Raw genomic sequence first — 27,891 nt, forward strand, 5'->3', positions numbered from 1 at the left:
CCAACTCTGAGGCTACACAGATATACAGAGGAGATGAAAAAGAGCCCAGTAGAAAGCAAAAAATAGAGGAAAGCATGAAAATGGACTGAAGTTTGAATGTATTCCTGTGGTAGGCTGCTTCTAAAATGGCTCCCATAAATGCTCTCCTCAGTATTAGCACTCTGTGTAATCCCCTCATTTTGGGTGCAGCTGACATAGGTACTTGCTTCCAATAAATCATATTCTAATATGGCAAAAATGGTGGATGTCATTTCCAAGGTTAGACTGACTTCTGTCTTGCTCTCACTCTCTCTCTGGTTCTTCCCCCTTCGTATGCTGATGAAGCAAGTTGCACGTCATGAGCTATCCTATGAAGAGGCACATGTCACAAGGAACAAAGGGTTTCTTGTGACAAAGAAGTGATGTTCTCTGTCCAATGGCCTGCAAGTAACCCAATCCTGCCATCAATCACATGAGGGGTGTGGAAGCAGATCCTTCCCCAGTCAAACCTTCAGATGACTGTAACGTGGCCACCACCTTGATTGTTGCCTGAGCCAGAGAACCCAGCTAAGGCATACCCAGATTCCCAACCCACAAAACCTGTAAAATCTTTCTCTTGTTTTAAGCCACTAAACTTTGAGATAACATTAAACAGCAATAAGATAACTGATGCAGCTCCCATACCCACATGTAGATTCATCAGCAGATCTCAGATGGCGTTACTCATTTAAGGTGTTTGAGCACAATTTCCGTCCAATTAGATATGCAGACACAGAGATAATGCTTAGGAAGCTAGCCTTAAATATTTTTAAAAAGCAAAAATGTAAGAAATGTCATCAGAAATTTCAGCAGCTTCACACAACAGGGAAGACAAGATTCCCAGACAGCAATTCCATGATTCACAATAAAACATGGAGTAGGGGAAATCAGAATCCAAAGTTGTTGCAATTTTTTTAATTGGCAAATAAAATTGCATATGTTAATAGTGTACAACATAATGATACATTATGGAATGGCTACGTCAAGATAATTAACATATCATTACATATTAATTAACATATCCATTGCAATATTTTCGATGCCCAGTTTTCAACAGAAAATTACAAGATATGCAAAGAAATAGGAAAGTGTGACACATACTGAGGAAAATAGCAGATAGTAGAACCTGTCTCTGAGTTTCCCTAGATTCTGTATTTAGCAAACAAAGATTTCAAATAGCTATTCTAAATATGTTCAAAGAACTGTTTAAATTTTTAAATAAAATTATGATAATAAAGAATCAGCAAAGAAAGATTCCCAATAAGGAGATAGAAAGTATAAGGAAAGAAATGGAAATTCTGGTGTTGAAAAGCATAAATTACAATTTTACTGTAAAGACCTATTACAACAGATTATATATGGCAGAGGAAGGGATCAATGAACTTGAAGACAGAGTGATAGAAAGTATCTATCTGAGGAACAGAGAGGAAAAAAAAATGATTGAAGTAAAATGAACAGAACCATAGGGGCCAGTGGGACAACAACAAGCTGACAGATGTATATGAGAAAACCAGAAGTAGAAAATAAAAAGGAAGGAGCAGAAAATATATGGAAAAACCAGTGGCCAAAAACTTTCAGAATTTGACTTAAAAAAATTAAATACATATCCAAAATATTCAATAAACTTCAAGTAGGATAAAAATGTAGAGATCCACACCTAGACAAATCATAGGCAAGCAGTCAGAAGACAGAAACAAAGAGAAAAACAAGAAAGAGAAAAATGACTTATTACTACAAGAGGCAACAATACAGTTAACAGCTGACTTCCCAAATAAAACAATAGAGGGCAAAAAGCAATCAAATGACATATACAAAGTGTTGAAAAGACTGTTAACCATGAGTTCCATTATCCAGAAAATCTTTCTTCAAGAATGAAGGTAAAATAAACATATTACCACATAAACAAAGACAAAATAATTCACTATTTCAAAATCTTACAAATATATTGCAAAATTAATAAATCCAGATGTAAAATACCACATGTATATTATTTTGTTTATATAAAACTCAATAACAGGAAGAAGTTTGAAACTGGATGATAAGGCCGGACGCGGTGGCTCACGCCTATAATCCCAGACTTTGGGAGGCCAAGATACGTGATCAGGGTCAGGAGTTCAGGACCAGCCTGGCCAACATGGTGAAACCGCATCTCTACTAAAAGTACAAAAATAACAGAGTGCCTGTAATGCCAGTTACTCGGGAGGCTGAGGCAGGAGAATTGCTTGAACCTGGGGGGCGGAGTTTGCAGTGAGCTGAGATCCCGCCACTGTACTCCAGCCTGGGTGACAGAGACTCTGTCTCAAAAAAAAAAAAAAAAAAAAAGCAGAAATTGGATGATAAGATGATGTTTACCCTTGGAGGGTGCTAATAACTACCAGGGGCTGTAGGGGAGATTCTGGGGTACTGGTTACATAGATGTCTTCGTTTGTGATTCTGGCACATTTCTGTATACTTAATTTCCTTCAGTAGAAGTTTACTAGAGCAAAAAAGGGAAGCCTGACCATGCCACTCCCTCCCCCCTTTTTTGACTTCCTTTATTATTTTCCTTTTGCTCCCTTTCCCTTCCCAGTCTGAGCAGAACCTGTGGCCACCAAGTTCCTGGATGGCCTGGCCTCTGGCCACCTCTGTACCATTGCCTCTTTCCCCCGGTACTCTAGCCACTCTTGCCTTCTGCTGTTAGTGCCATGCCCCCCACTTTGCACAGGCATATGTCTCTGGTCCAAAGCCTTTGCACAGGCATATGTCTCTGCTCCAAAGCCCTTGTCTTAATCCACTCAGGCCTATGACAAAATAGCACAAAGTGGGTAGCTTATAAACAACAAACATTCATTTATCACCATTTTGAAGCCTAGGAAATCCAAAATGAAGGCTCTGACAGATTCTATGTCTGCTGAACCCATTTCCTGGTTCATAGGTGACACCTTCTTACTACATCTCCACATGGTGGAGCTCTCTCTAGTCTCTTCTGCAAGGGCACCAATTCCAATCATGAGAGAACTGCCCTCATGACCTAATTACCTCCCAAGGCCCCACGTTTTAATGCCATCAAGAGAGACACAAATGTCCAGACCATAGCAGCCCTGTTGAAGTCTATTTATCCTTTAGCTCAGAGCTCAAAGGTGGCCTACCCACTACCCCATCCAAGTCTAGTACCATTGCTATGGCCTTTCTTAGAACTACATTCCTTTCTTTGAGAGCACTCATCTTCACTTGTCATTATGGATTCATACGGTAATTATCTGCCCTGCTTTTCCACTAGTCCATATGTCTTAGGAAGTCCGCCTATGTTTTTCTCCTGCATTAGTATCCCCAGCACCATTCCCAATACTTAGTAGGTGCCTGATAACCACATGTTGGATGAATAAATGAACATAGACAAATTGGGCTTATAAAAAACTTTCTTCTAATTAGAGTACACTGTAGAAAGACAGGATGCCAAACTAAAGAATTTAGACCTTTTTTAGATAGGCAACAAGGAGCCATTGAAGGTTTTTGAGAAAGGAAGATGCATGGGCTGACCTTTATTTTAGTAAGATCTGTGTGGAGGTGGAGGTGAAAAGGCTGCAAGGAGGCTGTGGCAGAGTCCAGAGGAGACATAATGGCCTGAAGAGGGGTAGTGGCCACATGGGGAACAGTGGGAGGTGGCCAATGTCCCACCTCTACTCTGACCCCAGAGCCAGCTACCAAGCCTGGCAATGACCTCACAATCACTCCCCAGGCCTTCTACCCTTTAAAGCCAATATCCCAGCGTCTTGGCTCACTCTGCCCTTTATGTTCACATCTGGAGGCCACACCTTACCTTCTGAATCACCAGGCCATCGAGTCCAGATAAAGGGATCAAGAGAGTGAGAGAGTGCCAGCCACCTCCCACCCAAGCCACTAGCAAGACTCCACAATGTTAGAGCAACCAGTGTACCTGAAGGATTTAATGCCCACAAAGAGGAAATCCATGTGGAAGACTGCCGAAGAGAGGCGCATGTCTGACCTCACCCGTGTGCTGGAGTGGCTGGAGCGGAGGCAGGGGAAGAAGAAACAAGCTTCCGAGGTGGGTACCATCCAAGAGAAATGGCAGGAAGACTTTACTCAAGATAGTTGCAGTAGGGGAGAGAGATTGGACTTGACTCTCCTGAAACAAAAGGCGGGATAATTTTGAAGTGCTGGGATAAGCTAGTGAGAAGTACCCAAGGACATCAATGGGGTGGGGGAATTAGTTAATATGATTAGGCTGTCTGTGTTGCTAATTTGCACTTATCAATGTTAGGCTCCCATCCTCTCACAGAGACTGAGAGACAGGGTACAATCTTTCTTGATGATTATATTTCAAAGGGTCCTCCCAGGTCCTTGAGAAAAACATTCCTGGATTGTAAAACTAGCAAGAGGGTGAGAAATTTACATCTCAAAGGGGCAGAGAAAAAATTTACAAATGCAAGTTTTCTAGAGGAAAGGTTCTAAGGAAAAGGAGGCCAAAGACCTATCATCAGTAAGAAACCTGTCTAAAGTTTAGTCAAGCTGGGCAAATGTTAGTATCGGTCAGAATTCTAGAAGAGCCAAGGGGTAGTGGCTTCTGGGTCTCCGTATTGCTGGATGGGATTTTCCTACTGCCCTCAGCTCTTCCCTCCTTGTGATGCCTTCAGAATCAAAGAACATTCGTTCCTCACTGCCATTACTGCAACTGCGACTCCAGCTAACATACCTCCTCTTTTCTACCCTACATTGAGCTAGTTCTAACCTGCCCTTTCCTCTTTCTCCAAGAAGTATAGCAACCAATTTGTCTCAGTTTTTCCCAGAGCTCCCCCAAGACCCATTATCTATGAAGAACCAAGCCATGTCTTTGGAAAGTGGTGTCCTCTGCAGAAGATGTCACCTGGTCTTGAATCTCCTGACCCTAGACCAAAATGAGTAAAAAATGCCATTACTAATGACAATGCTCATCACATCACTAACTTTTAATGTTTATTGTGGTGAAGGCCCTGTGTTTAGATTTGTACCTGGGTTATGTGGTCAACTGCTCCCAGTCAGGCTACCAGGGAGGCGCTATTTTTACCCCCAGTTGAAGGATAAGGAAAGTGAAAATAAGTCTTTTTATTGCACTCACAGAAGTAATAAAGGGCAGAGTCAGGGCTCAAACTGAGATTTATCCAATTCCCAAATGCATGGGCTTTGCTGGGCCAACTCCCCATAACTGCCTCCACTTCCTCTGCTTTATCCAGGTCAGCACCTGCCTTTGGGGAAAGCTTCCATTCTGTTCATGTACTTACTTACTATATTAGTCCATTCTCACACTGCTACAAAGAAATACCTGAGACTGGGTAATTTATTTAAAAAAAAAAAAAGGTTTAATTGGCTCATGGCTGTACAAGAAGCATAGGGGGTTCTGCTTCTGTGGAGGCCTCAGGAAGCTTACAATCATGGCAGAAGGCAAAAGAGGAGCAGGCACTTCACATGGCCAGAGCAAGAAGTGGGAGGATGAGGTGCCACACACACTTTTAAATCACTGGATCTTACGAGAACTCTCTCCTTCATGACACTACCAAGGGGAATCATGTTAAACCATGAGAAACTGCCCCCATGATCTAATCACCTCCCACCAGGCCCCCACCTCCAACACTGGAGATTACAACTTGACGTGAGATTTGGGGAGAGACACAGATCCAAACCATACCACTTACCATTTATAGTCAGAAAGATCTCGAGTGCCAATTCCATCAGACTCATCTGACAAACATATTTTACTCTAAGGTGCTAATGATTTACAGATAGCTTACCCACTGCCTTGATTTGGGGGCGAAGGGGAAGCTTGACTTCTGGGTCTCTCCAAACTCAATTTAATATCGATCACAGGAATTACATTCACTTCCACGGTTAATATGTTCAGGTCTATCTCCTTTTACCAGGATAAGATTCTAATAATCACATTTTAACAGCTTTACCTTAAATGTGGCTTTTATTGTAAATAACTTTGGACCTAGAGAGGGAGAAAGTTTACATGGGAAATATAATTAAGTCATCAAGCATCATTACCTTTCCCAGAAGCATCTGGGTTTTTAAAGAAGCTTCTAAGAGAAAGATGACATGTCCTGACAGGTCTCCGACAGCAGCAGGTGACAGGGGACCCTCTAGTGAGAAGGTTGGGGTCTATCTTTACCACTCAGGGCCTTCTGTGGCCTCCTCTCCTGGGGTCTGGCCTGGCCATCCAGATCTCCCCACAACAGACTGCTCATGGTATTTCCCCTTGTGATCCATTTGGCATCAGCGAAGACCCCTGAGGTCTGAAGTCTCAGCCATGGAGGATGCTGAATCCATGAATGTTGCAGTTTCCTTAAGTCTAAGGCATTGCCATGTCGATTCTGCTCAGGCTTCCCCAAAATGGGAGCTGTGTGGGAAGCTACTCAGGTGACTCTTCTGGGGAGGCTGAGGATTGAGCTGGGGGTGGTGGAAAGGGCTGCCCTGGAGGAGATGGGTCAGCCTAGCTCCTCATAGCGTGAAAATGCAGCCTTGGTTCTGAGTTGCACTGTTTCTCCACTAAGCCAAACAAAACCTCAAAGCTAACCAGCATTACCTTCCTTAGAAGGCAACTTGCAACATGAAGCAGGGCCTTGGACAGCTTCCTTCCACACTCCCAAACGGCTTATGGAAACTTCCCTTCCACCCACCCCGCATAATAACCTACCCCCGATAATTCATGGAGGGCAGTGCACATGCATGTCAAAATTCAGTTATTGCTCTCAGTAACTTTATGAAGTAGGTCCTACTATTATCCCCACCTTTCAGACAAGGAAACTAAGCCACAGAGAGAGCAGAAACTTGCCAAGGTCACTCAGCTCTCAGCTGTGGATAGAGCAGGAATCCGGGCAATCTGACCTGGAGACTGCAGTCCAGGCCACTGTCTCCCCGTAACCATAAGCAGTACATTCCCAGAGGAGACCCAGTCTATTTAGTTTTTCCCATGATACTCTGGCACCCACCCCTACTCCTTACAGACTAGGCGGGGTGCTTCCTGGGTGGCCTGCCCTTTATGTGCTTCTGCTGGGCTCCTGGACTGTGGGACCCTGGAGATTCCTAATGACCCTGCCCTCCCTGCATCCCCTGTAAGAACAGGAGGACCAGGAATGTGCCATGCACAAGGAACTCCATTCACGGCAGGGTGTGCTCAGCTCTTGGGTGGGTGGTAAGGAATACCTGGGGAAAGAGAAAGGCAAGGTCAGTGGTGACCACCCCTCCAGGAAGACTGGATGGGGTGGGTGCCTGGGGTGCTCCGGGACCAAGGAAGAGGCCGGGCTGAGCAAAGGCCCAGAGGTCTGGATCAGCAGCACCTGCTCAAAGTCAGGGCAGCCTTCCTGTGGCTCCAGACTGGAGGCAGGGGCAGGAAAGTCACAGCTGGTAAGGGCACGTGGAGGCTGGAGGGGCTTCTTACCAGGCTAGGGAGTGAGGCCCTTATGAGGGGGGGAGGATGTGATGGGGAGCCCCTGATGGATTCTGAGGTTGAGAGGAACAGGACCAGGCCTGAAGCTTACAACGTCACTCTGTGGGCAGCGACATGTATACCAGGGTGCATCCAGAAGCAGAGGGACAGTGACAACCAGACCTAGAGTGTGTGCACTGAAGCCTGTGGAGGGGAGGGGCAGCCCCTCACCTGGGAGCCTTCTCCTCGGGGAAAGGGAAGGGACGCTGTCCCCACAGGGGTGGCTGCAGGGCTCTCTTCCCTTGGCTTTTCAGAAGCAAAAGCCCAAAGTGGTGATAGTCCTTAAAGGAAATGAGAAGAAGGAAGAGAAGACAGGCAAAGGCCTCGTGACAGCACGGGGAGGGAACCACAAGGCCACGGAGACTTCCCAGAAGGTAATGCGGCCCCCCATCCTCCCCTCACCCGCACTGGGTTTCCAAATGAAGGAGGGGGTCCCCGCTTCTCTCCTGCATAATGTCTGCCTGCTTTCTAAATTTTAAGGCTCTGAAATTCACTGTGGCCCCACATTAACACTCATATAAAATCTCCACCCTTCCCTACCCTGTCCAGCTGTGCTACTCAATTGCTGCCTCCCTGTAGTTTCATTCTTCACTAGTGTCACATCCTCCCTCACCCATATTTATCCCCCGAAGCCATTCAGGAAGACCACTTGGAAGATGAGAACACCATGGCTCAGTGAGGGACAGGAGCTTTCTGGCCAGGCGGCTAACAGGGCAGACCCACCCAGACCTAATGGCCTCCAAGGGCCTGTGTTTCCAAGGCCCCCAGGGACCCCTCTGATATATGGTGGGAAGAAGAGGGAGGCGTTGGTGAGCAAGCACCCATGGGCAGACCTTGCCCCTCCGACCTCTGCCAGGGCCCGGGGAAGCTCTCTCCTTGGTTGCCTTTGCCTGCCTTTCAGCAAACCCTTGAAATCACTGTTTGTTTGCTTGGGATGGAGGTGGGGAGGGTGAGCCAGGTCCTGTAACTGGGGTGTGACTTCTCACCTGTTCCCTCCAAGGCCTTAGGAAAGAGGTTCAGGAAGGACAGGGATGCGGTCTCCTACCGAAGGCTCTATGGAGTGGAGCAAAAGGGAAAACGTCTCAGCATGGTCCCTGGCAGCTATGTCAAGGATGGCCCCAAGAAATCTGGTAAGGGAAAAACCTTGGCCCAGCCGTCAGAATCCTCCTCCATAATCTCTTCCTTTAGGAGCAACCGAAAGCTCATGCCATCCTTAGAGCAGTAGCATCCACCGCAATCCAACCATTGTGCACACAAGAGTCAGAAGCCCGCATGGAGGCTTGGGAGGGACCACTCCTGGGGTCGCTCTTGGCAAGCGGGATGTGACGTGTACAGGAGGTGAATGTCTGTCAAGGCCCTGGCCCTCCTGAGTGTTCCCTTCTCAGGAAACCAACTTCATGTGTCCAGGTTCCTGAAGCCATTTTGGTGACATCAACTTCATGAGTTACAAATCATCTAATTAATTCAGATACTGTGACAATATCAACTATAAAAGGTACCACTCCTGCTGGCCTGAAACTTGCCAGGAGTTGCTCACCTCTAGGAAGGAATGAGTTTAGGCTGTGCCAGATCCCCAATTTCAAAGACTGCCTGGGTCCTGACCCTGGCTCTACCACTTTATAAGGAACTCAGAGTTGTATAATCCTGGACAACTTATTCCACCTCCGGAGTCTGGTTTTTCATCTGTAAAATGGGATGATAATAATACCTGCCTCATAGTATGGTTGTGAGGTTTAAGCAAGATGAGGCATGAAAAGTAACTAGCCTGACCAAGAGGAGGTGCTGAATGAATATTAGTGGTTTTTTTCTAAGTAAAAATTTTGCTAAAGTTTCAGGTGGTCTTTATTGTGGTGCTGGAAAAACAGATGCATTTGTTATGTCAGGCCCCTTGGGACAGAGGTGTAGGGTAAAAGAGAAATCTGGAAGGGATTCCAACTAGCCCAGGAGAAAAGTACACAGGAGCCTCCAAGCAGAGGCTGTCAATTCTCATACATAAAATTGCCCCCATTGTGCCCAACAAAAACGACAAAATCTTTTTTTCCCCTTTTCATTTAATATACCAAAGCCATTGTGACCAAACTGCAGTCACATCCCTTTAAGATTTAAATGCAGTCGGTTTTCAGTGCAGTTTAGGATCCCAGATTAAATCCTAGAATAGCACTTTAGGGGCATTACTGGTGAAATCTGAAGAAGTTCTATAATATACAAAAAAATCTTAATTTCTTAGTCTTGACAAACATGTCATGGACGTAAGATGTTACCATTAAGGGAAAATGGATGAAGGATATACAGGAATACTCTTTATTTTCTTTGCAACATTTCTGTAAATCCATATGTGATGGTTAATATTGAGTGTCAACTTGATTGGATTGAAGAATGCAAAGTATTGTTCCTGGGTGTGTCTGTGAGGGTGTTGCCAGAGCAGATTAACACTTGAGTCCATGGACTGGGAGAGGCCAACTCACCCTCAACCTGAGTGGGCACCATCTAATCAGTTGCCCGTACAGCTAGAATAAAGCAGGCAGAAGTTGGAAGGACCAGACTTGCTGAGTCATCTGGCCTTCATCTTTCTCCTGTGCTGGATGCTTCCTGCCCTTGATCATCAGACTCCAAGTTCTTCAGCTTTTGGACACTTGAATCTATACCAGTGGTTTGCCAGGGGCTCTCAGGCCTTTGGCCACAGACTGAAGGCTGCACTGTTGGCTTCCCTACTTTTGAGGTTTTGGGACACGGACTGGCTTCCTTGCTCCTCAGCTGGCAGACTGCCTATTGTGGGACTTCACCTTGTGATCGTGTGAGTTAATACTCCTTAACAAACTCCTCTTCATATATACATCTATCCTATTAGTTCTGACCCTGGATGGAAACTTGACTAATACACCACAATTATTCTAAAATATTTGAAGTTTATTTAAAAAATAAACTAGATTGCCTTATGCCTTATGGGAAGCCCCATACCTTCCCCAAACTTTCTGTGACTACCAGTGTAATGTCTGGCTCCAAAATCCTGGTCCTGCTGGGCCCTGGAGCTTCTGTAAATATTGCTTCCAGTGGCTGCTATTTTGTCTCTTTGATTTCTCCTGAAACCTCTTACATGCAAGTCATTGTATGTAAATACATTCTATTGAAGGCTTGGGGCCAACAGAGGGAAAGAATTACATCACAGAATCATACAGCAAACAAATTAGAGGTTGATGATTAGACTCCCTTGTTCTTCAAAGTCCTTTATCCAACCCTGCCACCAGGAGATTTTTCCCTAGCTACATGTCTTTGCAGGAAGTAGCCCCCTGATGTTTTTCTCAACTCCAAGACTGGGTAAGGCGAGGCAAGCCAGGAGTTGAGGCCGCCAAATTTAAGGAAGCACTCACTCTCAGATGCCAATCATGCACTAGTGTGAGTTTCAGAGTGAATGCCTCCTTAAATTTTGCACCCTGGGCACCTTGCTTTCCTCGCCCGAGTCCTGGTACTGCTCAGTTCTCCCTCTTCCTCTCTCTTTCCTCTTCTCTTTCCTCCCTGCTCTTCCTTCTCCACCTAACACTTTCCCATTGGCTTTTTACTTGAAGAGAACCATGTTTCATTTGTCTTGTTCCACACTCAAAGTAGTCTATTAAGACATTTTCTTAAACAATTCACTCCCTGAAAGAAACCCATACCAGCTGATTAAATAATTATTTCCATCTCACTGCACAAGGATGCCAGCAGGTCAGGTTGACTTGACACCCATTTGGTTCCCTGCAGTTCCCTTCTTTCCACCATTCAAGTCGAATCCACTCTATGGGAGAATGAAGAAGCCTTGTCTCTCCTGATGTAATAAGACCAATGGCCAGTGGGTTACAAATGACCACTGGTTGCAAATGGGCCAGCCCAAGTGTAAAAAGTGCTCAGCGGCATCTGGAACAGTCTGGGCCTCAAGATGTGGCACCCAGAACCTAGTCAGGGCTGAGCTTAGGCACGGTAAAGAGAGCCTCTGGTGTAGACTGGCAAGAGGACTAAAATGAATGGGTATGATCTGAATTGGCAGACAAGTTCAAAACAAAGCAGCCCCTAGGAAGGGCCTAGAGATAGTCACATACACCATGCCTGATGTTAGCTTGGGTTGCCATAGGCAAAGCACATCCTGATTACATTACATTACATGCACCTTCCCAGGAAATGTTACTATCTCAATGTGGAAGTTGGATGTCAGAGTCTATCCTATCACTTCTGTCTCACTCTCCCTTCATGACCAGTGACTGGGTCCTGTAGCTTCTGCCTCCTTAATATCTTTAATCTCTTTCTCTTCTTCTCCATTTCCACAACCAATATCTTAACTTAACCATGATCCTCATCCCCTATAAGAATCACCAATTGCTTTCAACCTCTATGACTGCCACATTGACCTTCCTCAGTTATTTATGCCTTTATATTTAAAGTGAGTTTTGAGTCAGGCAGCATGGCTTATGCTTGTAATCGCAGAACTTTTGGAGGGAAAGGCAAGAGGATCACTTGAGGCCAGAAGTTTGAGAACAGCCTAGGCAACATAGTGAGACCCCCATCTCTACAAATAAACAAATAAGTAGAGTTTCTTCATTACACCACTAAAATAAATTAATAAAGCTCCAATAACTAATTCTACAGCAATGCAGCTCTATGAACTGACTGACAAATAATTCAGAGTAATCCTCTTAAGGACATTCACTGAGCTACAAGGAAACCAACAACTGAATGCAACAGGAAAACAATACTTGGGCAAAATGAATTCAGCAATGGAATAGAAACCATTTTTTAAAAGCCAAAAAAGGCCAGCACTTTGGGAGGCCAAGCAGGCAGATCATCTGAGGCTGGGAGTTCAAGACCAGCCTGAACAACATGGAGAAACCCCATCTCTACTAAAAATACAAAGTTAGCCAGGCGTGGTGGTGCATGCCTGTAATCCCAGCTACTCAGGAGGCTGAGGCAGGAGAATTGCTCAAACCCAGGAGGCAAAGGTTGCAGTGAGCCGAGATCACACCATTGCACTCCAGCCTGGGCAACAAGAGCATAACTCCATCAGAAAAAAAAAAGCCAAAAAACAGTTCCTGGAGCTGAAGACCAAGATGTCTGAATTGAAAAACCCAATAGAGCGCTTCAATGGCAGACTCAATCAAACAGAAGAATCAGTGAATTTAAAGACATGTCATTTGAAATTATTCAGTCAGAGGAGTAAAAAAAAAAAAGGACTGAAAAAGAATAAAGGAAACCAACAGACTTATGATACACTAGCAAGTGAAGCAATACATATTATGGAAGTCTAAGAAGGAGAATAGCATAATAAAATGTATTGAAAGAAATAATGGCTGTAAAGTTTCCAAATTTGAGGAAAGAGATGTACATTAAGATTCATGAGGCCCAGTCATCCCCAAATATGTTGAACACCAAAAGGTCTGCACCAAGACATATTATAACTAAATTGTCAAAAGTCAAAGACAATGAAAGAATTTTGAAAGCAGCAGAAAAAAAGCTACTTGTCATACACAAGGAAACCCCCACAAGACTATGAGTAGATTTCTCAGGAGAAACCTTGCAGGTCAGGAGAGAATGGAATGAAATATTTAAAATATTGAAAGAAAATAGCTGCCAACCAAGGATACTGTACCTGATAAAGCTGTTTTTTAGAAATAAAAGGAAAGGACTTTCCCAAAGAGTGAGAGTTTTCATCACCATTGAACCTGCCTTATAAGAAATCATAAAGTGAGTTCCTCAAACTGAAATAAAAGGACACCAATTAACAATGTAAAACACATGAACGTATAAAATTAACTAGTAAAGATACATATATAGTCAAATTTCAAATTCTCTAATATCATAATGGTGATATATGAATGACTTTCAACTCTAGTATAAAAGCTAAAAAACAAATGTATTAAAATTAACTATAACTATAATAATTTGTTAATGGATACACAATACAAAATATATGTATACTGTTATATCAATAACCTAAAATGACAGGTGGAGCGTAAAAGTGTAGTTTTTGTATATGATCTAAGTTAAGTTGTTACCAGTTTAAAATAGAATGTTATAACTATAAAATGTCTTATGGCCAGACACGGTGGCTCACGCCTGTAATTCCAACACTTTGGGAGGCTGAGGGGGTGGATCACGAGGTCAGGACCAGCCTGGCCAATACGATGAAACCTCATCTCTACTAATAATACAAAATTTAGCCAGATGTGGTGGCATGCGCCTCAGCTACTCAGGAGGCTGAGGCAGGAGAACTGCTTGAACCTGGGAGGCAGAGGTTGCAGTGAGCTGAGATCATGCCATTGCACTCCAACCTGGGCGACAGAGTGAGACTCCATCTCAAAATAAAAAAATGTTTTGTACAAGCCTTATGGTAACCACAAAAAACAAACCTGTAGTAAATAAATGAAAGAAAAATAAATAAAAACATACTGCTCCAAAAACTCATTAAATCACAAAAGAAGACATCAAGAGAGGAAAAAAAGAAAGAAAGAAACTACAAAGCAGTCAAAAAACAACGACCAAATTGACAGTAAGTTTCTACCTATTGATAATTACTTTAAATATAAATGGATTAAATGCTCCAATTGAAAGACATAGACTGGCTGAATGAATTTAATAAAAACAAGATCCAATTATATGCTGCCCATGAGAGACTCACTTTAGCTTTAAGGACACACACAGCCTGAAAAAGAAGGAATTGGAAAAGATATTCCATGCAAATGGTAACCTAAGGAGAGCATCAGTGGCTATACTAATATCAGATTTTAAGTCAGAAACTGTCACAAGAATAAAAGAAGGTTGTCATGTAACAGGGGATTGATTCATCAAGGAGGCATAACAATTGAAATATTTATTCACTCAACATCAGAGTACCTAAATATATTTTAAAAATTAACAGAACTGAAAGGAGAAATAAACAGCAACACAATAATAGTAGGGGGCTTTAACACTTCACTCTCAACAATGGGTAGGTCATGCAGGCAGAAAATTAATAAGGAAAACAGCAGATTTGAACAAAACTGTAGACCAAATGGACCTAACATATGTTTACACATCCCGTCATAATACACATTCTTCTCAAATGTATGTAGAATATTCTCCAGAAGTGATCATATGTTGGACCACAAGTCTTTTTTTTTTAAGTGCAGCAGTACATGTGCAGATGTGTTACATAGGTAAATTGTGTCATGGGGGTTTGTTGTAGAGATTATTCATCACCCAGGTGATGTACCCATTAGTTATTTTTCCTGATCCTCTTCCTCCTCCCACCCTCCATCCTCAGGTAGGCCCCAGTTTCCTTTGTTCCCCTCTATGTGGCCATGTGTTCTCATCATTTGGCTCCCACTTATTAGTGAGAACATGCAGTCTTTGGTTTTCTGTTTCTGCATCAGTTTGCTAAGGATAATGGCCTACTGCTCCATCCCTGTTCTTCAAAAAAATATGGTTTTGTTCTTTTTATGGCTGCATAGTATTCCGTGCTGTATATGTACCATATTTTCTTTATTCAGCCTACCATATGTGGACATTTAAGTCAATTCCATCCTTTGCTTTTGTGAATAATGCTGCAGTGAACGTATGTGTGCATGTGTCTTTATGGTAAACTGATTTATATTCCTTTGGGTATATACCTAGTAATGGGATTGCTCAGTCAAATGGTAGTTCTATTTTTAGTTCTTTGAGGAATCACCACACTGCTTTCCACAATGGTTGAACCAGTTTACACTCTCATCAGCAGTACATAAGTATTCCCTTTTCTCCACAACCTCACCATCATCTGTTATTTTTTGACTTTTTAATAAAAGCCACTCTGACTGGTGTGAGATGGTATCTCATTGTGGTTTTGATTTGCATTTTCCTAATGATCAGTGATGTTGAGGTTTTTTTCCATATGCTTGTTGGCTGCATGTATGTCTTCTTTTGAAAAGTGTCTTTTCGTGTCCTTTGCCCACTTTTTTTTTTGTTTTTTCTTTCTTGTAAGTTTGTTAAAGTTCTTTGTAGGTGCTGGATATTAGACCTTTGTTAGATGCATAGTTTAATTTTTTTCTTCTATTCTGTAGGTTGTCTGTTTACTCTGTTGACAGTTTCTTTTCTTGGGCAGATTTGATTTGTCAGTATTTTGTTGAGGCTTTTTGCATTAATGTTCAAGGAATTGACCTGACGTTTTCTTTTTTTGTTGTGTCCCTGCCATATTTTGGTATCAGCATGATGCTGGCCTCATAGAAAGAGTTAGAAAGGAGTCTCTCCTTCTCAATTTTTTGAAATAGTTTCAGTAGGAATGGTACCAGCTCTTCATTGTACATCTTGTAGAATTTGGCTGTGAATCTATCTGGTCCTGGGCTTCTTTTGTTGTTGTTGTTGGTAAGTTAATTACTGATTCAATTTTGGAGCTCATTATTAGTCTGTTCAGGGATTCAGTTTCTTCCTGGTTCAGTTCAGTCTCGAGAGGGTGTATGTGTCCAGTAATTTATCCATTTCTTCTAGATTTTCTAGCTTGTGTACAGAGAGGTTTTCATAATATTCTCTGATGGTTATTTGTATTTCTGTGGGGTCAGTGGTAATATCTCCTTTGTAGTTTTTAATTATGTTTATTCGGATCCTGTCTCTTTTCTTCTTTATTAGTCTAGCTAGCAGTCTATGTGTTTTATTAATTCTTTCAAAATACCAGGCCGGCTGTGGTGGCTCACACCCATAATCCCAGCAGTTTGGGAGGCCAAGAAGGGCAGATGCCTTGAGCCCAGGAGTTCAAGACCAGCCTAGGCAACATAGTGAGATCCTATCTGTATTAAGAAAAAAATTAAAAAGAAAAAAAAAAAACCCACAACTCCTGGATTCCTTGATCTTATAAATGTTTTTTTGTGTGTGTGTCTCGGTCTCCTTCAGTTCAGCTCTGATTTTGGTTATTTCTTGTTTTCTGCTAGTTTTGGGGTTGGTTTGCTCTTGGTTCTCTAGTTCTTTTAGATGTGATGTTAGGTTGGTAAATTGAGATTTCTCTAACTTTTTGATGTGAGTGATCAGTGATATAAATTTCCCTCTAAATACTACCTTAGCTGTGTCCCAGAGATTCTGGTATATTATATTTTTATTTTCATTTGTTTGAAATAACTTCTTGATTTCTGCCTTAATTTCATTATTTACCCAAAAGTCATTCAGGAGCAGGCTATTTAATTTCCATGAAATCGTATGGGGTTTTTCTTCCTAAGATAAGGTCTCACTTTGTTACCCAGGCTGGAGTGAAGTGGCAGGATCGTGGCTCACTACAGCCTAGACATCTCATGCTCAAGCAGTCCTCCCACTTCAGCCCCTCAAGTAGCTGGGATTACAGGTGCACACCACCATGACCAGCTAATTTTTGTATTTTTTTGTAGAGATGAGGTTTTGACATGTTACCCAGGGTGGTCTTAAACTCCTGAGCTCAAGTGATCTGCCTTACTTGGCCTTCCAAAGTGCTAGAATTATAGGCATACCCCTTGTGCTCAGCGAAATTGTATGGTTTTGAGTGATTTTCTTGGTCTTGATTTCTAATTTTATTGCACTGCACAAAACACATCTTAACAAATTCAAGAAGACTAAAATTATATTAACTATCTTTTCTTAACACAAAGGTATAAAACAAAAAGTCAATAAAATGAGAACAATTAGAAAATTAAAAAATATGTGGAAATTAAACAACACATATCTTCGCTTGTGTTTCTAGCTTGTTCCATCTATTCTTTGCTTTCTCTTTCTTCTTTTCCTGCCCTCTTTTAGACCAAATATTGTTTATGATTCCATTTTATCTCCTTCATTAGCTTCCTACTTATAACTCTTTGTTGCAGCCGGGTGTGGTGGCTCACGCCTGTAATCCTAGCACTTTGGGAGACGGAGGTGGGTGGATCACCTGAGGTTAGGAGTTCGAGACCAGCCTGGCCAACATGGCAAAACCCCGTCTCTACTAAAAATACAAAAATTAGGCAGACATGGTGGTGCGTGCCTGTAGTCCCAGCTACAGGAGGCTGAGGCAGGAGAATCACTTGAATCCAGGAGGCAGAGTTTGCAATGAGCCGAGGTCGTGACACTGTGCTCTAGCCTGGGCAACAGAGTGAGACTCCATCTCAAAAAAAAAAAAAAAATACAAAAATTAGCCAAGTGTGTTGACACACATCTGTAATCCCAGCTACTCAGGAGGCTGAGGCAGGAAAATCGCTTAGACCTGGGAAGCAGAAATTGCAGTGAATCAAGATTGCACCCCATTTCACTCCAGCATGGGAGACAGGGCAAGACTCCATATTAAAAAAACACAAAATCATTTTAGTGATGATGTTAATGTATATAGTATACATCTTTAAACTAGCACAGTCTATCTTCATTTTATGTAAAGCATAAGAATCTTACGAGAGTATACTTCCATTTCTCCTCTCCCCTTCTACATGCTGTTGTTGCCACACATTGTATTTTTCCATATTATAAATCCCACAAGTGTTATGATTTTTGCCCTAAGCAATTACGTTTCCAAGAGACTTTTGTGTTTACTCACACATTTAACATTTCCAGTGCTCTTCATTGGATCCAGATTTCTGTCTGGAATAATTTTCCTTCTACCTGAAGATTTTCCTTTAATGTATCTTGTGGTGTGGCTTTGTTGGTAATAAATTTGTATAGCTTTTGTATATCCAGAAGGGTCTTTATTTCACTTTTGTTTCTGAGAGACCTGAGTGTAGAATTTTAGATTGTCAACTTTTCTTCATCCAATACTTTAAAGTTTGGTCTACCGTCCTCTGGCTTGTTTGCAACGGGAAGCTGACTCTCTTCCTAATTTTTGTTCCTCTGTAAAGTGTTTTTTTCCTCTGGCTTCTAAGATTTTCTTTTAAGAAAGGAGCTTATGATGTGCCTTAGTGTCATTTGCTTAATGTTTCTTGTGTTTGTATTTGGGGTTTGTTGAAATTCTTGGTTTATAGTTTTCATCAAATTTTACCAATTTGCTGGCCATTATTTCTTCACAAATTTATTTCATTTCTCCATTCTCTCCCCTGTCTTTCAGGCACCCAAATTACACATATTTAAAGTCCCAAAATTCATCTTGTGTTTTTCTTCATCTTTCAGTCTTTTCTCTTTGTGTTTCATCTCGTACAGTTTCTTGTGCTATACTTTCAAGTCCACTAATCCTTTCTTCTTCAATACCGAATCTGCTGTTAATCCCATCCAATAGAATTTTTCATTTCAAACATTGTCATTTTCATCTCTAGAATTTCAATTTGGGTCATTTTAAATCTTCTGTGTCTCTTCTTAATGTGACCTTGCCTTGGAGGGCATAACAGGAGTATGCCATACTAGCTGTTGTCGTATTCTTGTCTACCAATTCTTTCACTGGAGTACTTTCTTTTCTGGCTTGTTCTGGCTAGTCCTCAGCTGAGGCAAATCTTCATAACTCTGCAGTTCTTGCTGCAGCTTTTTCCTGTTGTTCTAGCTCTTACAGTTTACCTAAATTATCTGGTCTCTCTCCTCAACTCAAGGGGACTCCTAGGCTCTGTCTAGGCTTCCCTGCAACCCCATGCTGCAACCTGGAAGCATCTTCCAACTGAAGGCTGGGGCAATCATGAGGCTCCCCTCATTTCTTTCCCCTCACTCAAGGATCACTGCCCTATGTTGCGTGTTGTCCAATGTCTAAAAACTGCTATTTTATGTAACATGCCCAGTTTTTTAATTGCTTAAGGTGGAAGGATAAATCCAATCCCTGCTACCCCATCTTGACTGAAGGCAGAAGTCTCAAATTGGCCTTTCCAAAACTTAAACCTTATTGAATGCAATAACAAGTCACTGAAAAGTTTTACGAAGGAAATTACTAAGTTGAATTTAAATTTTAGAAAGTTTGCTCTGGCTATGAGCCAGGAAAAGATCCTGGGAAAACAACTGTAACACCTTGCCAAAGTAAATCGTAGTAAAGTGTGAGTAGCTAGACTGGGAAAGGGAATTCCCTCCATGGGCACCTATGTCCAGGATATTGTGTAGACACCAGGCCAAGGATACATCCCCTAATGCACAGGGCTAGAAGGCCATACCCCCTTTTGTCTCCACGAGCACAGAGTGAGCTTCTGGTGTCCCGAACATGGCTCACTAGAAATATAACCTATCTCTTCGGCCACAAACCCAGGAATGTGGGTCATTTTTGTCCAAAAGAGTGGCCAGGACAGGCTTCCAGAAAAAGGGTCTGACAATGTGGGCTCAGGTCCTCAGTTCACCACTGATAATCTGTGGCATCTTGAGCACATTACCTAATCCCTCTGATCCTAGTGTTCTCCTTTGTCAATGGACATGACGTGGTTGTGAGACTGATGTGCCCCCACTGCCAGAAAGCCCTTGAACGCTGCCTGGTATGTGAGTCACTCAACACATGTCAGCTAATCTGTGTAATTGTCATTACTTTTTATATTGCTACTGCTCTTTCCTTCATGAGATCCACCTTGCACGGAAGAGGATCAGATGTTTCAGGAAAGGCAATTGCCCTTTCTCCAAGGAATTTCCTTATTTGTGTAAAAGAGAATGTGCAGCTCATGATCCTCCCATAGCATAGCGCCAATTTTCTGTACGTGCAAACGGACTGCTGAGGCCACCTGACCTTATCACCCTGTCAAGGACCAGCTACGATGCCAGAACACCATGTGCCATAAAGAGTCCTAATTCAGCCACTAACTCATTGCGACACCTTGGGCAGGTCACACCCACTCCTCAGGCCACTGTCTCCACATTTATGTAATTGTAGGAGGTCTAGATGCATTTCGACTAGGAATATCCTGATAAAATTCCCAAACTTTGTTGATGAAATCTTACAAGCTTACAGACAGAATAATTTACTTACAAGGGGAAAAAATATCAACCTGCCATCAACCTGGAAGTGGAATAGCACATATGCATTGCTAAGAATGAAAACCCTCATAATACTGCCCCAATTCACATAAGTCACTATCAAACAAATGAATTATATTTGTAGATTCAGAAATATTTAGGGATTTTTATAAGCCATACATTCTTTCATCTGCAGAAAATTCTCTAGGAGAGACTAGAAACAACATATTGGCAAGTAATTTAAAATCAAAATCTAGATAAACATTTAAAACCAGGTGAGATAGAAAGGAAAAGCAAACCACAAGGAAGTACAAGTAGATGAGTTAGAACTGAGGCTAAAAGAAACACATAGAATAAAAGAGAGACCTTTTTAAATGTTAGAATAAGTAATAACCATAAACCTACACGCATCGAAAAACGTAGAAGCTAAATAAATAAAGCAAGACATTTAGAAATGCAGGGAGAACCTGTTAAAGATACAGTTATGGTGGTCCATTTTATTTTATTTTTATTTTTTGACTTTTAGGTTCTAGGAGTACATGTGCGGGTTTGTTACATGGGTAAATTCTGTGTCGCTGATGCCTGGTGTATAAATGATCCTATCACCCAAGTAGTGAGCATGTGATGTGGTTTGGCTGTGTCCCCACCCAAATCTCATCTTGAATTGTGGTTCCCACAGTTCCAAGTGTTGTGGGAGAAACTGGTGGGAGGTAATTGAATCATGGGAGTGGGTCTTTCCCATGCTGTTCTTGTGATAGTGAATAAGTCTTATGAGATCTAATGGTTTTATAACTGGAAGTTCCCCTGCACAAGTTCTTCCTGCCTGCTGCCATGTAAGACCTCTCTTGCTCTTCTGCCACGATTGTGAGGCCTCACCAGCCAAGTGGAACTGTGAGTCAATGAAACCTCTTTCCTTTATAAATTACGCAGTCTCGGGTACAACTTTATTAGCAGCATGAGAACAGACTAACATAGCATAGTAACTGGATAGGTAGCCTTTCAACCCATATCTCCCTCCCACTCTCCCCACTATGGGGGTAAATTTTAATACACCTCCTTCAGAAACAAATAGAAGATCATATAGACAATAACAGGAAATACATAGAAGAATGTAACTATGCAGTTAACAAACCGTAGCTTTACATCTGAATAGAGAACATGTATTTTTTTATATCCAAACAATATTTACAAAAATCACCTGTGTGCTTCATCACGGAGAAAATACTAACATTCACAAAAGTAAAGATTTTAGGGCTACCTATATCATCCCAAACCAACAATTAGAAATAACCCTCAACTTTAAAAATTGGAAATTAAAAAACATACATCCAAATTATGCTTGTATCAAAGAAAATAACTAATGAAATAAGCCTGTTTCATACCAAAACCTATGAGACAAAGGCAAAATGTATGCTCAGAAGAAAATGTACAGTAAAAACTAAAAGTAATAATTCTTTATAAAACACATAATAAAAGAAATTGCCAACACTTTTATTAATTTAGTAAGTAGAAGAATTATGAAAAAGAGAAAATTAATATATTAAATACTGGCTGGGGTTAATGAATAATATCAAGATCAAAAGTTGTTAAAAGCCTAAGTATCAAGCTAGTTTTTTGAAAAAGCAAGTGACATGAAAGCAATTGCTATGAAGTAATCATAAGCCTTGTTAAAAGGAAGAGTAAAAATATACAAGATTTTATATGAGAAAGGATGTAAATAAAATAAGAGAACTGTAATAGAATACTATACCTCTATACAATATACAATACATTTTAAAACCTAAAGGAAATGGATGATTTTCTATTATACTATATATTATCAAAATTGGTACAATAAAGAGCAGAAAAATTGAATATGGCAATTTCTGCAGGGAAGGTTGAAAAATAATTAACATTTTTCCACTAAAAAATGGCACTAAGACAAATGGTTTCACGCAAGGTTTTAACATTTAAAGAGCAAATAATTTTAACGTTACTTCAACTATTACAGACTGCCTAAAATATAGACATTTCTGCACTAATTTAACAAGCTATTAAATTAATGCAGAACTTTAATATTAAAACTTATACCAAAAAAGTTGGCCAATCTCACAATAATATAAATGCGAAAATCTAGAAATTTTTAGCAAATATACTCAATGTATGAAAATACATCACATGTACAATGTCTGAAATGAATTCCACCATGAACAAGTGGGCTTTATTACAGCAGGTAAGAAGGGGTTCATTATGAGGATATCTAAGAACACAATTTATTACATCAACATATTAAAGGAAAAAATGTGATTATATCAGTAGATGGCAAAAAAAAAAAAAAATGCAATGAGTAGAATCAAGCAATTATCACCAGTAAAAACTCTATGTTAACCAGGGATAAACCACTAAAATATGATAAAACATATACCCCAAATAGGGGCAAATATCATTCTAAAAGATGCAATGCCCAAATTACTTAAAATCTGGAACAAAATGAGGCTTAATCCCTATCATCATTATGGCAATGTTTTAGAGGGTCTGTCAAATGTAATATATATTAAAAAGAATATATAATTTTGATAAATATTGGAGGAATGATAAGTTCATTTTTTCCCCCTAATATGATTGTATATCTGCAAAACTCATGAAATTCTAGTTAAAAAGTAATAAAATTTACTGCGGTTGCTGGTATACTAGACAAATATAGTTTTTTGTTTGTTTGTTTGTTTGTTTTTGGGACAGGGTCTCTCGCTCTGTCACCCAGGCTGAAGTGCAGTGGTGTGATCATAGCTCACCGCAGCCTTGACCTCCTGGGCTCAAGCAGCCCTGCCAAGTCAGCCTCACAAGTAGCTAGGACAACAGGCATGTGCCACCACACCCCTAATTTTTATTTTATTTTATTTTTTATTTTTTGGTAGAGATGGAGTCTCACTTTGTTAGTCTTGTCAGGTTAGTCTTGAACTCCTGGGCTCAATCCATGCTGCCCAGGCTAGTCTTGAACTCCTGGGCTCAAATGGTCCACCTGCCTCTGCCTCTCAAAGTGCTGGAATTATAGACATGAGCCAGCATGCCCAGCTGACAAATATAGTTTTTAAAAAACAGTATATTTAGCCAGGCATGGTGGCTCACGCCTGTAATCCCAGCACTTTGGGAGGTTGAGGCAGGCAGATCATGAGGTCAGGAGATCGAGACCATCCTGGCTAACACGGTGAAACCCCATCTGTACTAAAAATACAAAAAAATTAGCCAGGCGTGGTGGCGGGCACCTGTGGTCCTAGCTGCTGGGGAGGCTGAGGCAGGAGAATGGCGTGAACCCAGGAGGTGGAGCTTGCAGTGAGCTGAGATCGCACCACTGCACTTCAGCCTGGGTGACAGAGCGAGACTCCATCTCAAGAAAAAAAAACAAACGGTAGACTTTTCTCTATATGCTTGTCATACCAGTTAGAAATGGAAATGAGTACAAAATATTCCATCCTCCTGAGTAAAAATACATAAAACACTTAGAAGGAAATTTAGCAAGAAAAAAATATTAAGGTGTCCAAGCTCTAGTCCAACCTTCACGCTGGCCACAGGGGACCCAGGATGGATTTGAATGTGGCTCAACATAAATTTGTAAACTTTCTTAAAACATCACGAGATTTTTTTTGCGTTTTGTTTGTTTGTTTGTTTGTTTGTTTGTTTTTTGTTTTTCTCATCAGCTATCATTAGTGTTAGTGTATTTTAGGTGTGGCCCAAGAAAATTATTCTTCTAATGTGGCCCAGGGAAGCCAAAATGTTGGGCACCCCTGCAAGTCCAACAACATTTTGTTTGGTACAAACCCCATATTTGGGTCACATCAGACACTCACCATTTCATTTCGTGTATTTGTGTCTTCACACATTCTGTTCCTCTGCCTGTGATCCTTTCCTTCCTTTTCTAACTGATCAACTATTGGCCCTTTCAAACCCAGCTCAAAACTTTTCTCTTCTCATACCTTCCCTGGGATATCAGAAGATATCCTCTAGGTTACCTCCTCTACGCACATTCCACTTAGGGGAACTCCCACTGGGGAGGATGGAGAGAACAGACAGAAAGAAGCAGAAAGAGGGAAAGAGGGAAAGGAAGGGAGTTGGAACAAGGCAAGGAGAAAGGAGGGAGGGGAAAAAGGATTGAACAAACAAAGAAGGAGAACCTGGGTTAGGCGCGGTGGCTCATGCCTGTAATCCCAACACTTTGGGAGGCTAAAGCAGGTGGACCATTTGAGCCCGGGAGTTCAAGACCAGCCTGGGCAACATGGCAAAACCCTATCTCTACAAAAATGTAAAAGTTTATCAGGAGTGGAGGCATGTGCCTATAGGCCCAGCTACACGGGATGGTGAAGCATGAGGATCACTGAGCCTGTGAGATAGAAGCTGCGGTGAGGTATGATTGTGCTACTGCGTTCCAGCCTGGGCCACAGAGTGAGGAAACTCAGTCTCAAAAAAAGAAAGTGGGGAAGGGGTGTAGAGAACCTGTGAAAGCCATGAAAAGACCTCATATCTCAGAACAGGTATTGTTTGAAGTCCATGCATCCCTACAGCCTTCATCCCCTTCCTGCCTACCCCACCTCTCAAGCCTCCCATGATCTAACTCTTTGATGAAATCTGTCCAATTTCAGATACAGATATCAAGGATGCAGTCGACCCAGAGTCTACTCAGTGGCCAAACCCATTCCGTCGACAAAGCGTTGTCTTAGATCCCGTGTTACAGGACGGTACCTTTAGCAGCCGGAGGGCAATCTTCATGAGAGACTGGTCCAACAAGATGCCTGACATGGCTTACGAACGCAAGCTAAAGAGCCTCATGGAGAAAAGCACCGAGCCTAAGATGGAAACCATAAGGATGCTGAAGCCAGAGGAGGTGCTGAGCTGCCGGTGAGAGCTGCCACCCCCTGGGCAGAGGGGTGGGATCCTGGAACAGGCTTTGCTTACTCCTGTCTCCGGCTCAAACACCTTGGCTTAACCTGAAGATCTAGGAGTAGGGGCTTGGCGTGGCTGAGCTCTGTCCTTTGGTCCCAAAGGACTGCTCTGGGGCTCAAGCCAGTGGGTCTTCAGCAGCTCACCTGCTGGTAGACCATCGCCTGAATGGGCATGTCATTTAGGTGCTGCCATTTTGATGCCACACCTTTCAACAACCCTCCCAATATTTCCATTTGTTTCAATATTACTCAAAAAGGAAAGAATGTGGCTTTGTCTTAACAGGAAGATTTCCCTACAGTCCTTTGCACTGTGGGGTTGAGTTGCTGGTGATGGTAGCCACCATCCCCAGTGACCTACCTGCTGCATGTTTGGGCTTTTAGACTGTCTAAGAGATCATGAACAAAGTGTGAAACCATTTGCTATTTACTGCTCTTCCCAAAGAGTCTCCCTTCTCACTTGCTCTCTGTCCTGTTTATCAGGGCTTTCTGGGTTTCAACAGTGGAGCCCAGATTCCCCTCCGCCTCCAAAAACAAACATCCTTCTCCCTAGCCCAGTGTTTTCCTTTACCGTAAAGTTGTAACTGACAAAGTTCGGAAACTTTAGCAAATAAGGAAACAAGACAACAGAGGAATGTAGTTGCTATCATCCTTGTAAGGTTGACATCAGTAAACTCATCTGTAGGTTTAAGATGGCCTCAAATGTCTAGCGATCTAATAACCCCATCACAAGGTCCTGCTCTGCTCACTGACGGGCAGAAGGTTAACTGGCTTCAAGATGAACAGGCAGAGACCTCAGCAGACTGCCCTTGCTGGTTGGTTCCATGACTGGATGACTTTGGCCATGGCTTTCAGATGGACCATGTGGTTCTAATTGACTCTGGGCAACAAGCAGCCTACCTGAGTTCCATGGTGGGGGAAAAGAGATTTGGACAGGACTCCTGCCCTCCAAAGAGACGGAAAGAATATTTGAAGAGATAGCATACGAAACCATTCAAGAAACAACCAAGAAAAGAATGGAGTGGTTCAGAGTGAGATTTATTATTATTGAGACAGTCTCTCTCTGTCGCCCAGGCTAGAGTGCAGTGATGCGATCTCGGCTCACTGCAACCTCCAGCTCCCAGGTTCAAGCAACTCTCGTGCCTCAGCCTCCTGAGTAGCTGGGATTATAAGCGTGCACCAACAAACCCAGCTAATTTTTGTATTTTTAGTAGAGATGGAGTTTTGCCATGTTTCCCAGGCTGGTCTTGAACTCCTGTTCTCAAGTGGTTCACCTGCCTTGGCCTCCCAAAGCACTAGATTACAGGTGTGAGCCACAGCGCTTGGCCAGGATGAGTTCTTAACAAGTGTCCCCATATACTTATGCATGAGACCCTCATAGGCTGATCAGGCAAAAAGTAGTCCAAGTGTGGGAACTGGTGAGGGAGTCTGAGCTGGCCATTAGAACAGGTAGGCTCTGGGAAGACCTTAAAGAACAGTGGCCATTCCTGACAGGCAGAAGATCACATTATATCAACACACAGCGCCTCTCCCATAGTCTGTGGCAAAGTAAGCAACCAGCAGGCAGCCTGAGTAGGGGCCTACACTCTATACTAAAGCTGGGACCAAGGTCAGGGTTGCTGGTAGAATAAGAAGCTCTCTGGATCACACAGTATAAGTGGGATTGATCCCATTCTTCAGTATCAATCAGAATTTTGGGGCTCTAGCTAATATTCTAGATCAATGATCTGATTTTTAAATTGTGTGGATATTATTAAGAAACAAATGCTCTCCACTATGCCTGCAACTTTGCTCAGCGGTTATTTCCACTGTCTGTATCTTTCTCAGCCCGTGGCCTCTCTCAGTGTATGTGCGCATGACAGTGACAAATCACGTAACAATTCACATTCTGCCTTTTCTCACCACTTGGTACTGTCACAGCCATGTGGCACCATCTTCTTTATGCCATTCTAACTATGGCTTTTTAATTAAGCTCCTTGACATGAGGTAGTCCATTATCGGATTGACTATTTCTCTGTTAGTGGATTTACTCATTTTCCTGTTGTTGACAATCCCAAAATGAACATCTTTTATTTATATAGCTTTTCTTTCCATTGACTTCTCTTCTTAGGATACATCGAGAACCTGAGTGGGGTTACTGAGTCAAAGATAATGAATGTTTTTTTCTTTGGAGGCAACTGACTGCCAAAAAAGTTACACCAATGCAAACTCCCACCTCCTTTGTGGGGTGTCCCACTGTCTTATAAAGTCTCTATCAGCTCCACGGATGACTGGGAGAGCCAGCCCCTTGCAGAGCACCCACACTGACTGCTGCTTAAATCTAAGCTCTTTTCAATAAAGTTAGAAGCTGCTGTGACTCCACCTTCAACTGACCTCTTTTGCCTTCTCTTGAACAGATACCTGAGGTTGTCCAAGGAGAACATTCGGACCTTGCTCAAGCTGTGCAAGGATGCAGGAATGAATGTGGATATCCACCCCCACATGGTCGAAGGGGACATAGACGCTAAAAAGGTGTTCCCCGGAATACGCAGTGTGGCACTCTAAATAGCTCCTCTCGCCACCACCTTCAGGCTCCTTCTGTCATGGGACCCTTCGTCTCCAGATGCCATCCTCTGGCATACTACAAGTAGTCCTTCCAACCTAGTGCATCCCTTTAGAAAATAAGCAATCAGAAAACAAGCCTCGGTTGTGTGATCA

General features: G+C 42.2%; 1 protein-coding gene across 1 annotated transcript; it reads left to right on the forward strand.

Annotated features, from left to right (window-relative positions):
- The first annotated feature begins 3,767 nt into the window (after positions 1 to 3,767).
- CUNH16orf78 (chromosome unknown C16orf78 homolog) lies at positions 3,768 to 27,891 on the forward strand. Its single transcript, XM_033219917.1, has 5 exons — positions 3,768 to 4,063; positions 7,735 to 7,854; positions 8,481 to 8,610; positions 24,898 to 25,153; positions 27,591 to 27,891. Exons 1-5 carry the CDS (start codon positions 3,914 to 3,916, stop codon positions 27,736 to 27,738), a joined length of 804 nt encoding a protein of 267 aa, XP_033075808.1. The 5' UTR covers positions 3,768 to 3,913; the 3' UTR covers positions 27,739 to 27,891.

The sequence above is a fragment of the Trachypithecus francoisi genome, unplaced genomic scaffold (genome assembly GCF_009764315.1).
Source record: "Trachypithecus francoisi isolate TF-2019V2 unplaced genomic scaffold, Tfra_2.0 Lachesis_group10, whole genome shotgun sequence".
Lineage (NCBI taxonomy): Eukaryota > Metazoa > Chordata > Mammalia > Primates > Cercopithecidae > Trachypithecus > Trachypithecus francoisi.

Excerpts from the sequence above, each read along its gene's own strand:
- CUNH16orf78 (XM_033219917.1), top strand. The coding sequence starts at position 3,914 with ATGTTAGAGCAACCAGTGTACCTGAAGGATTTAATGCCCACAAAGAGG. Across the intron at positions 8,611-24,897 it reads GGATGGCCCCAAGAAATCTG|ATACAGATATCAAGGATGCA; the intron begins GTAAGGGAAAAA and ends GTCCAATTTCAG. Across the intron at positions 25,154-27,590 it reads GAGGAGGTGCTGAGCTGCCG|ATACCTGAGGTTGTCCAAGG; the intron begins GTGAGAGCTGCC and ends TCTCTTGAACAG.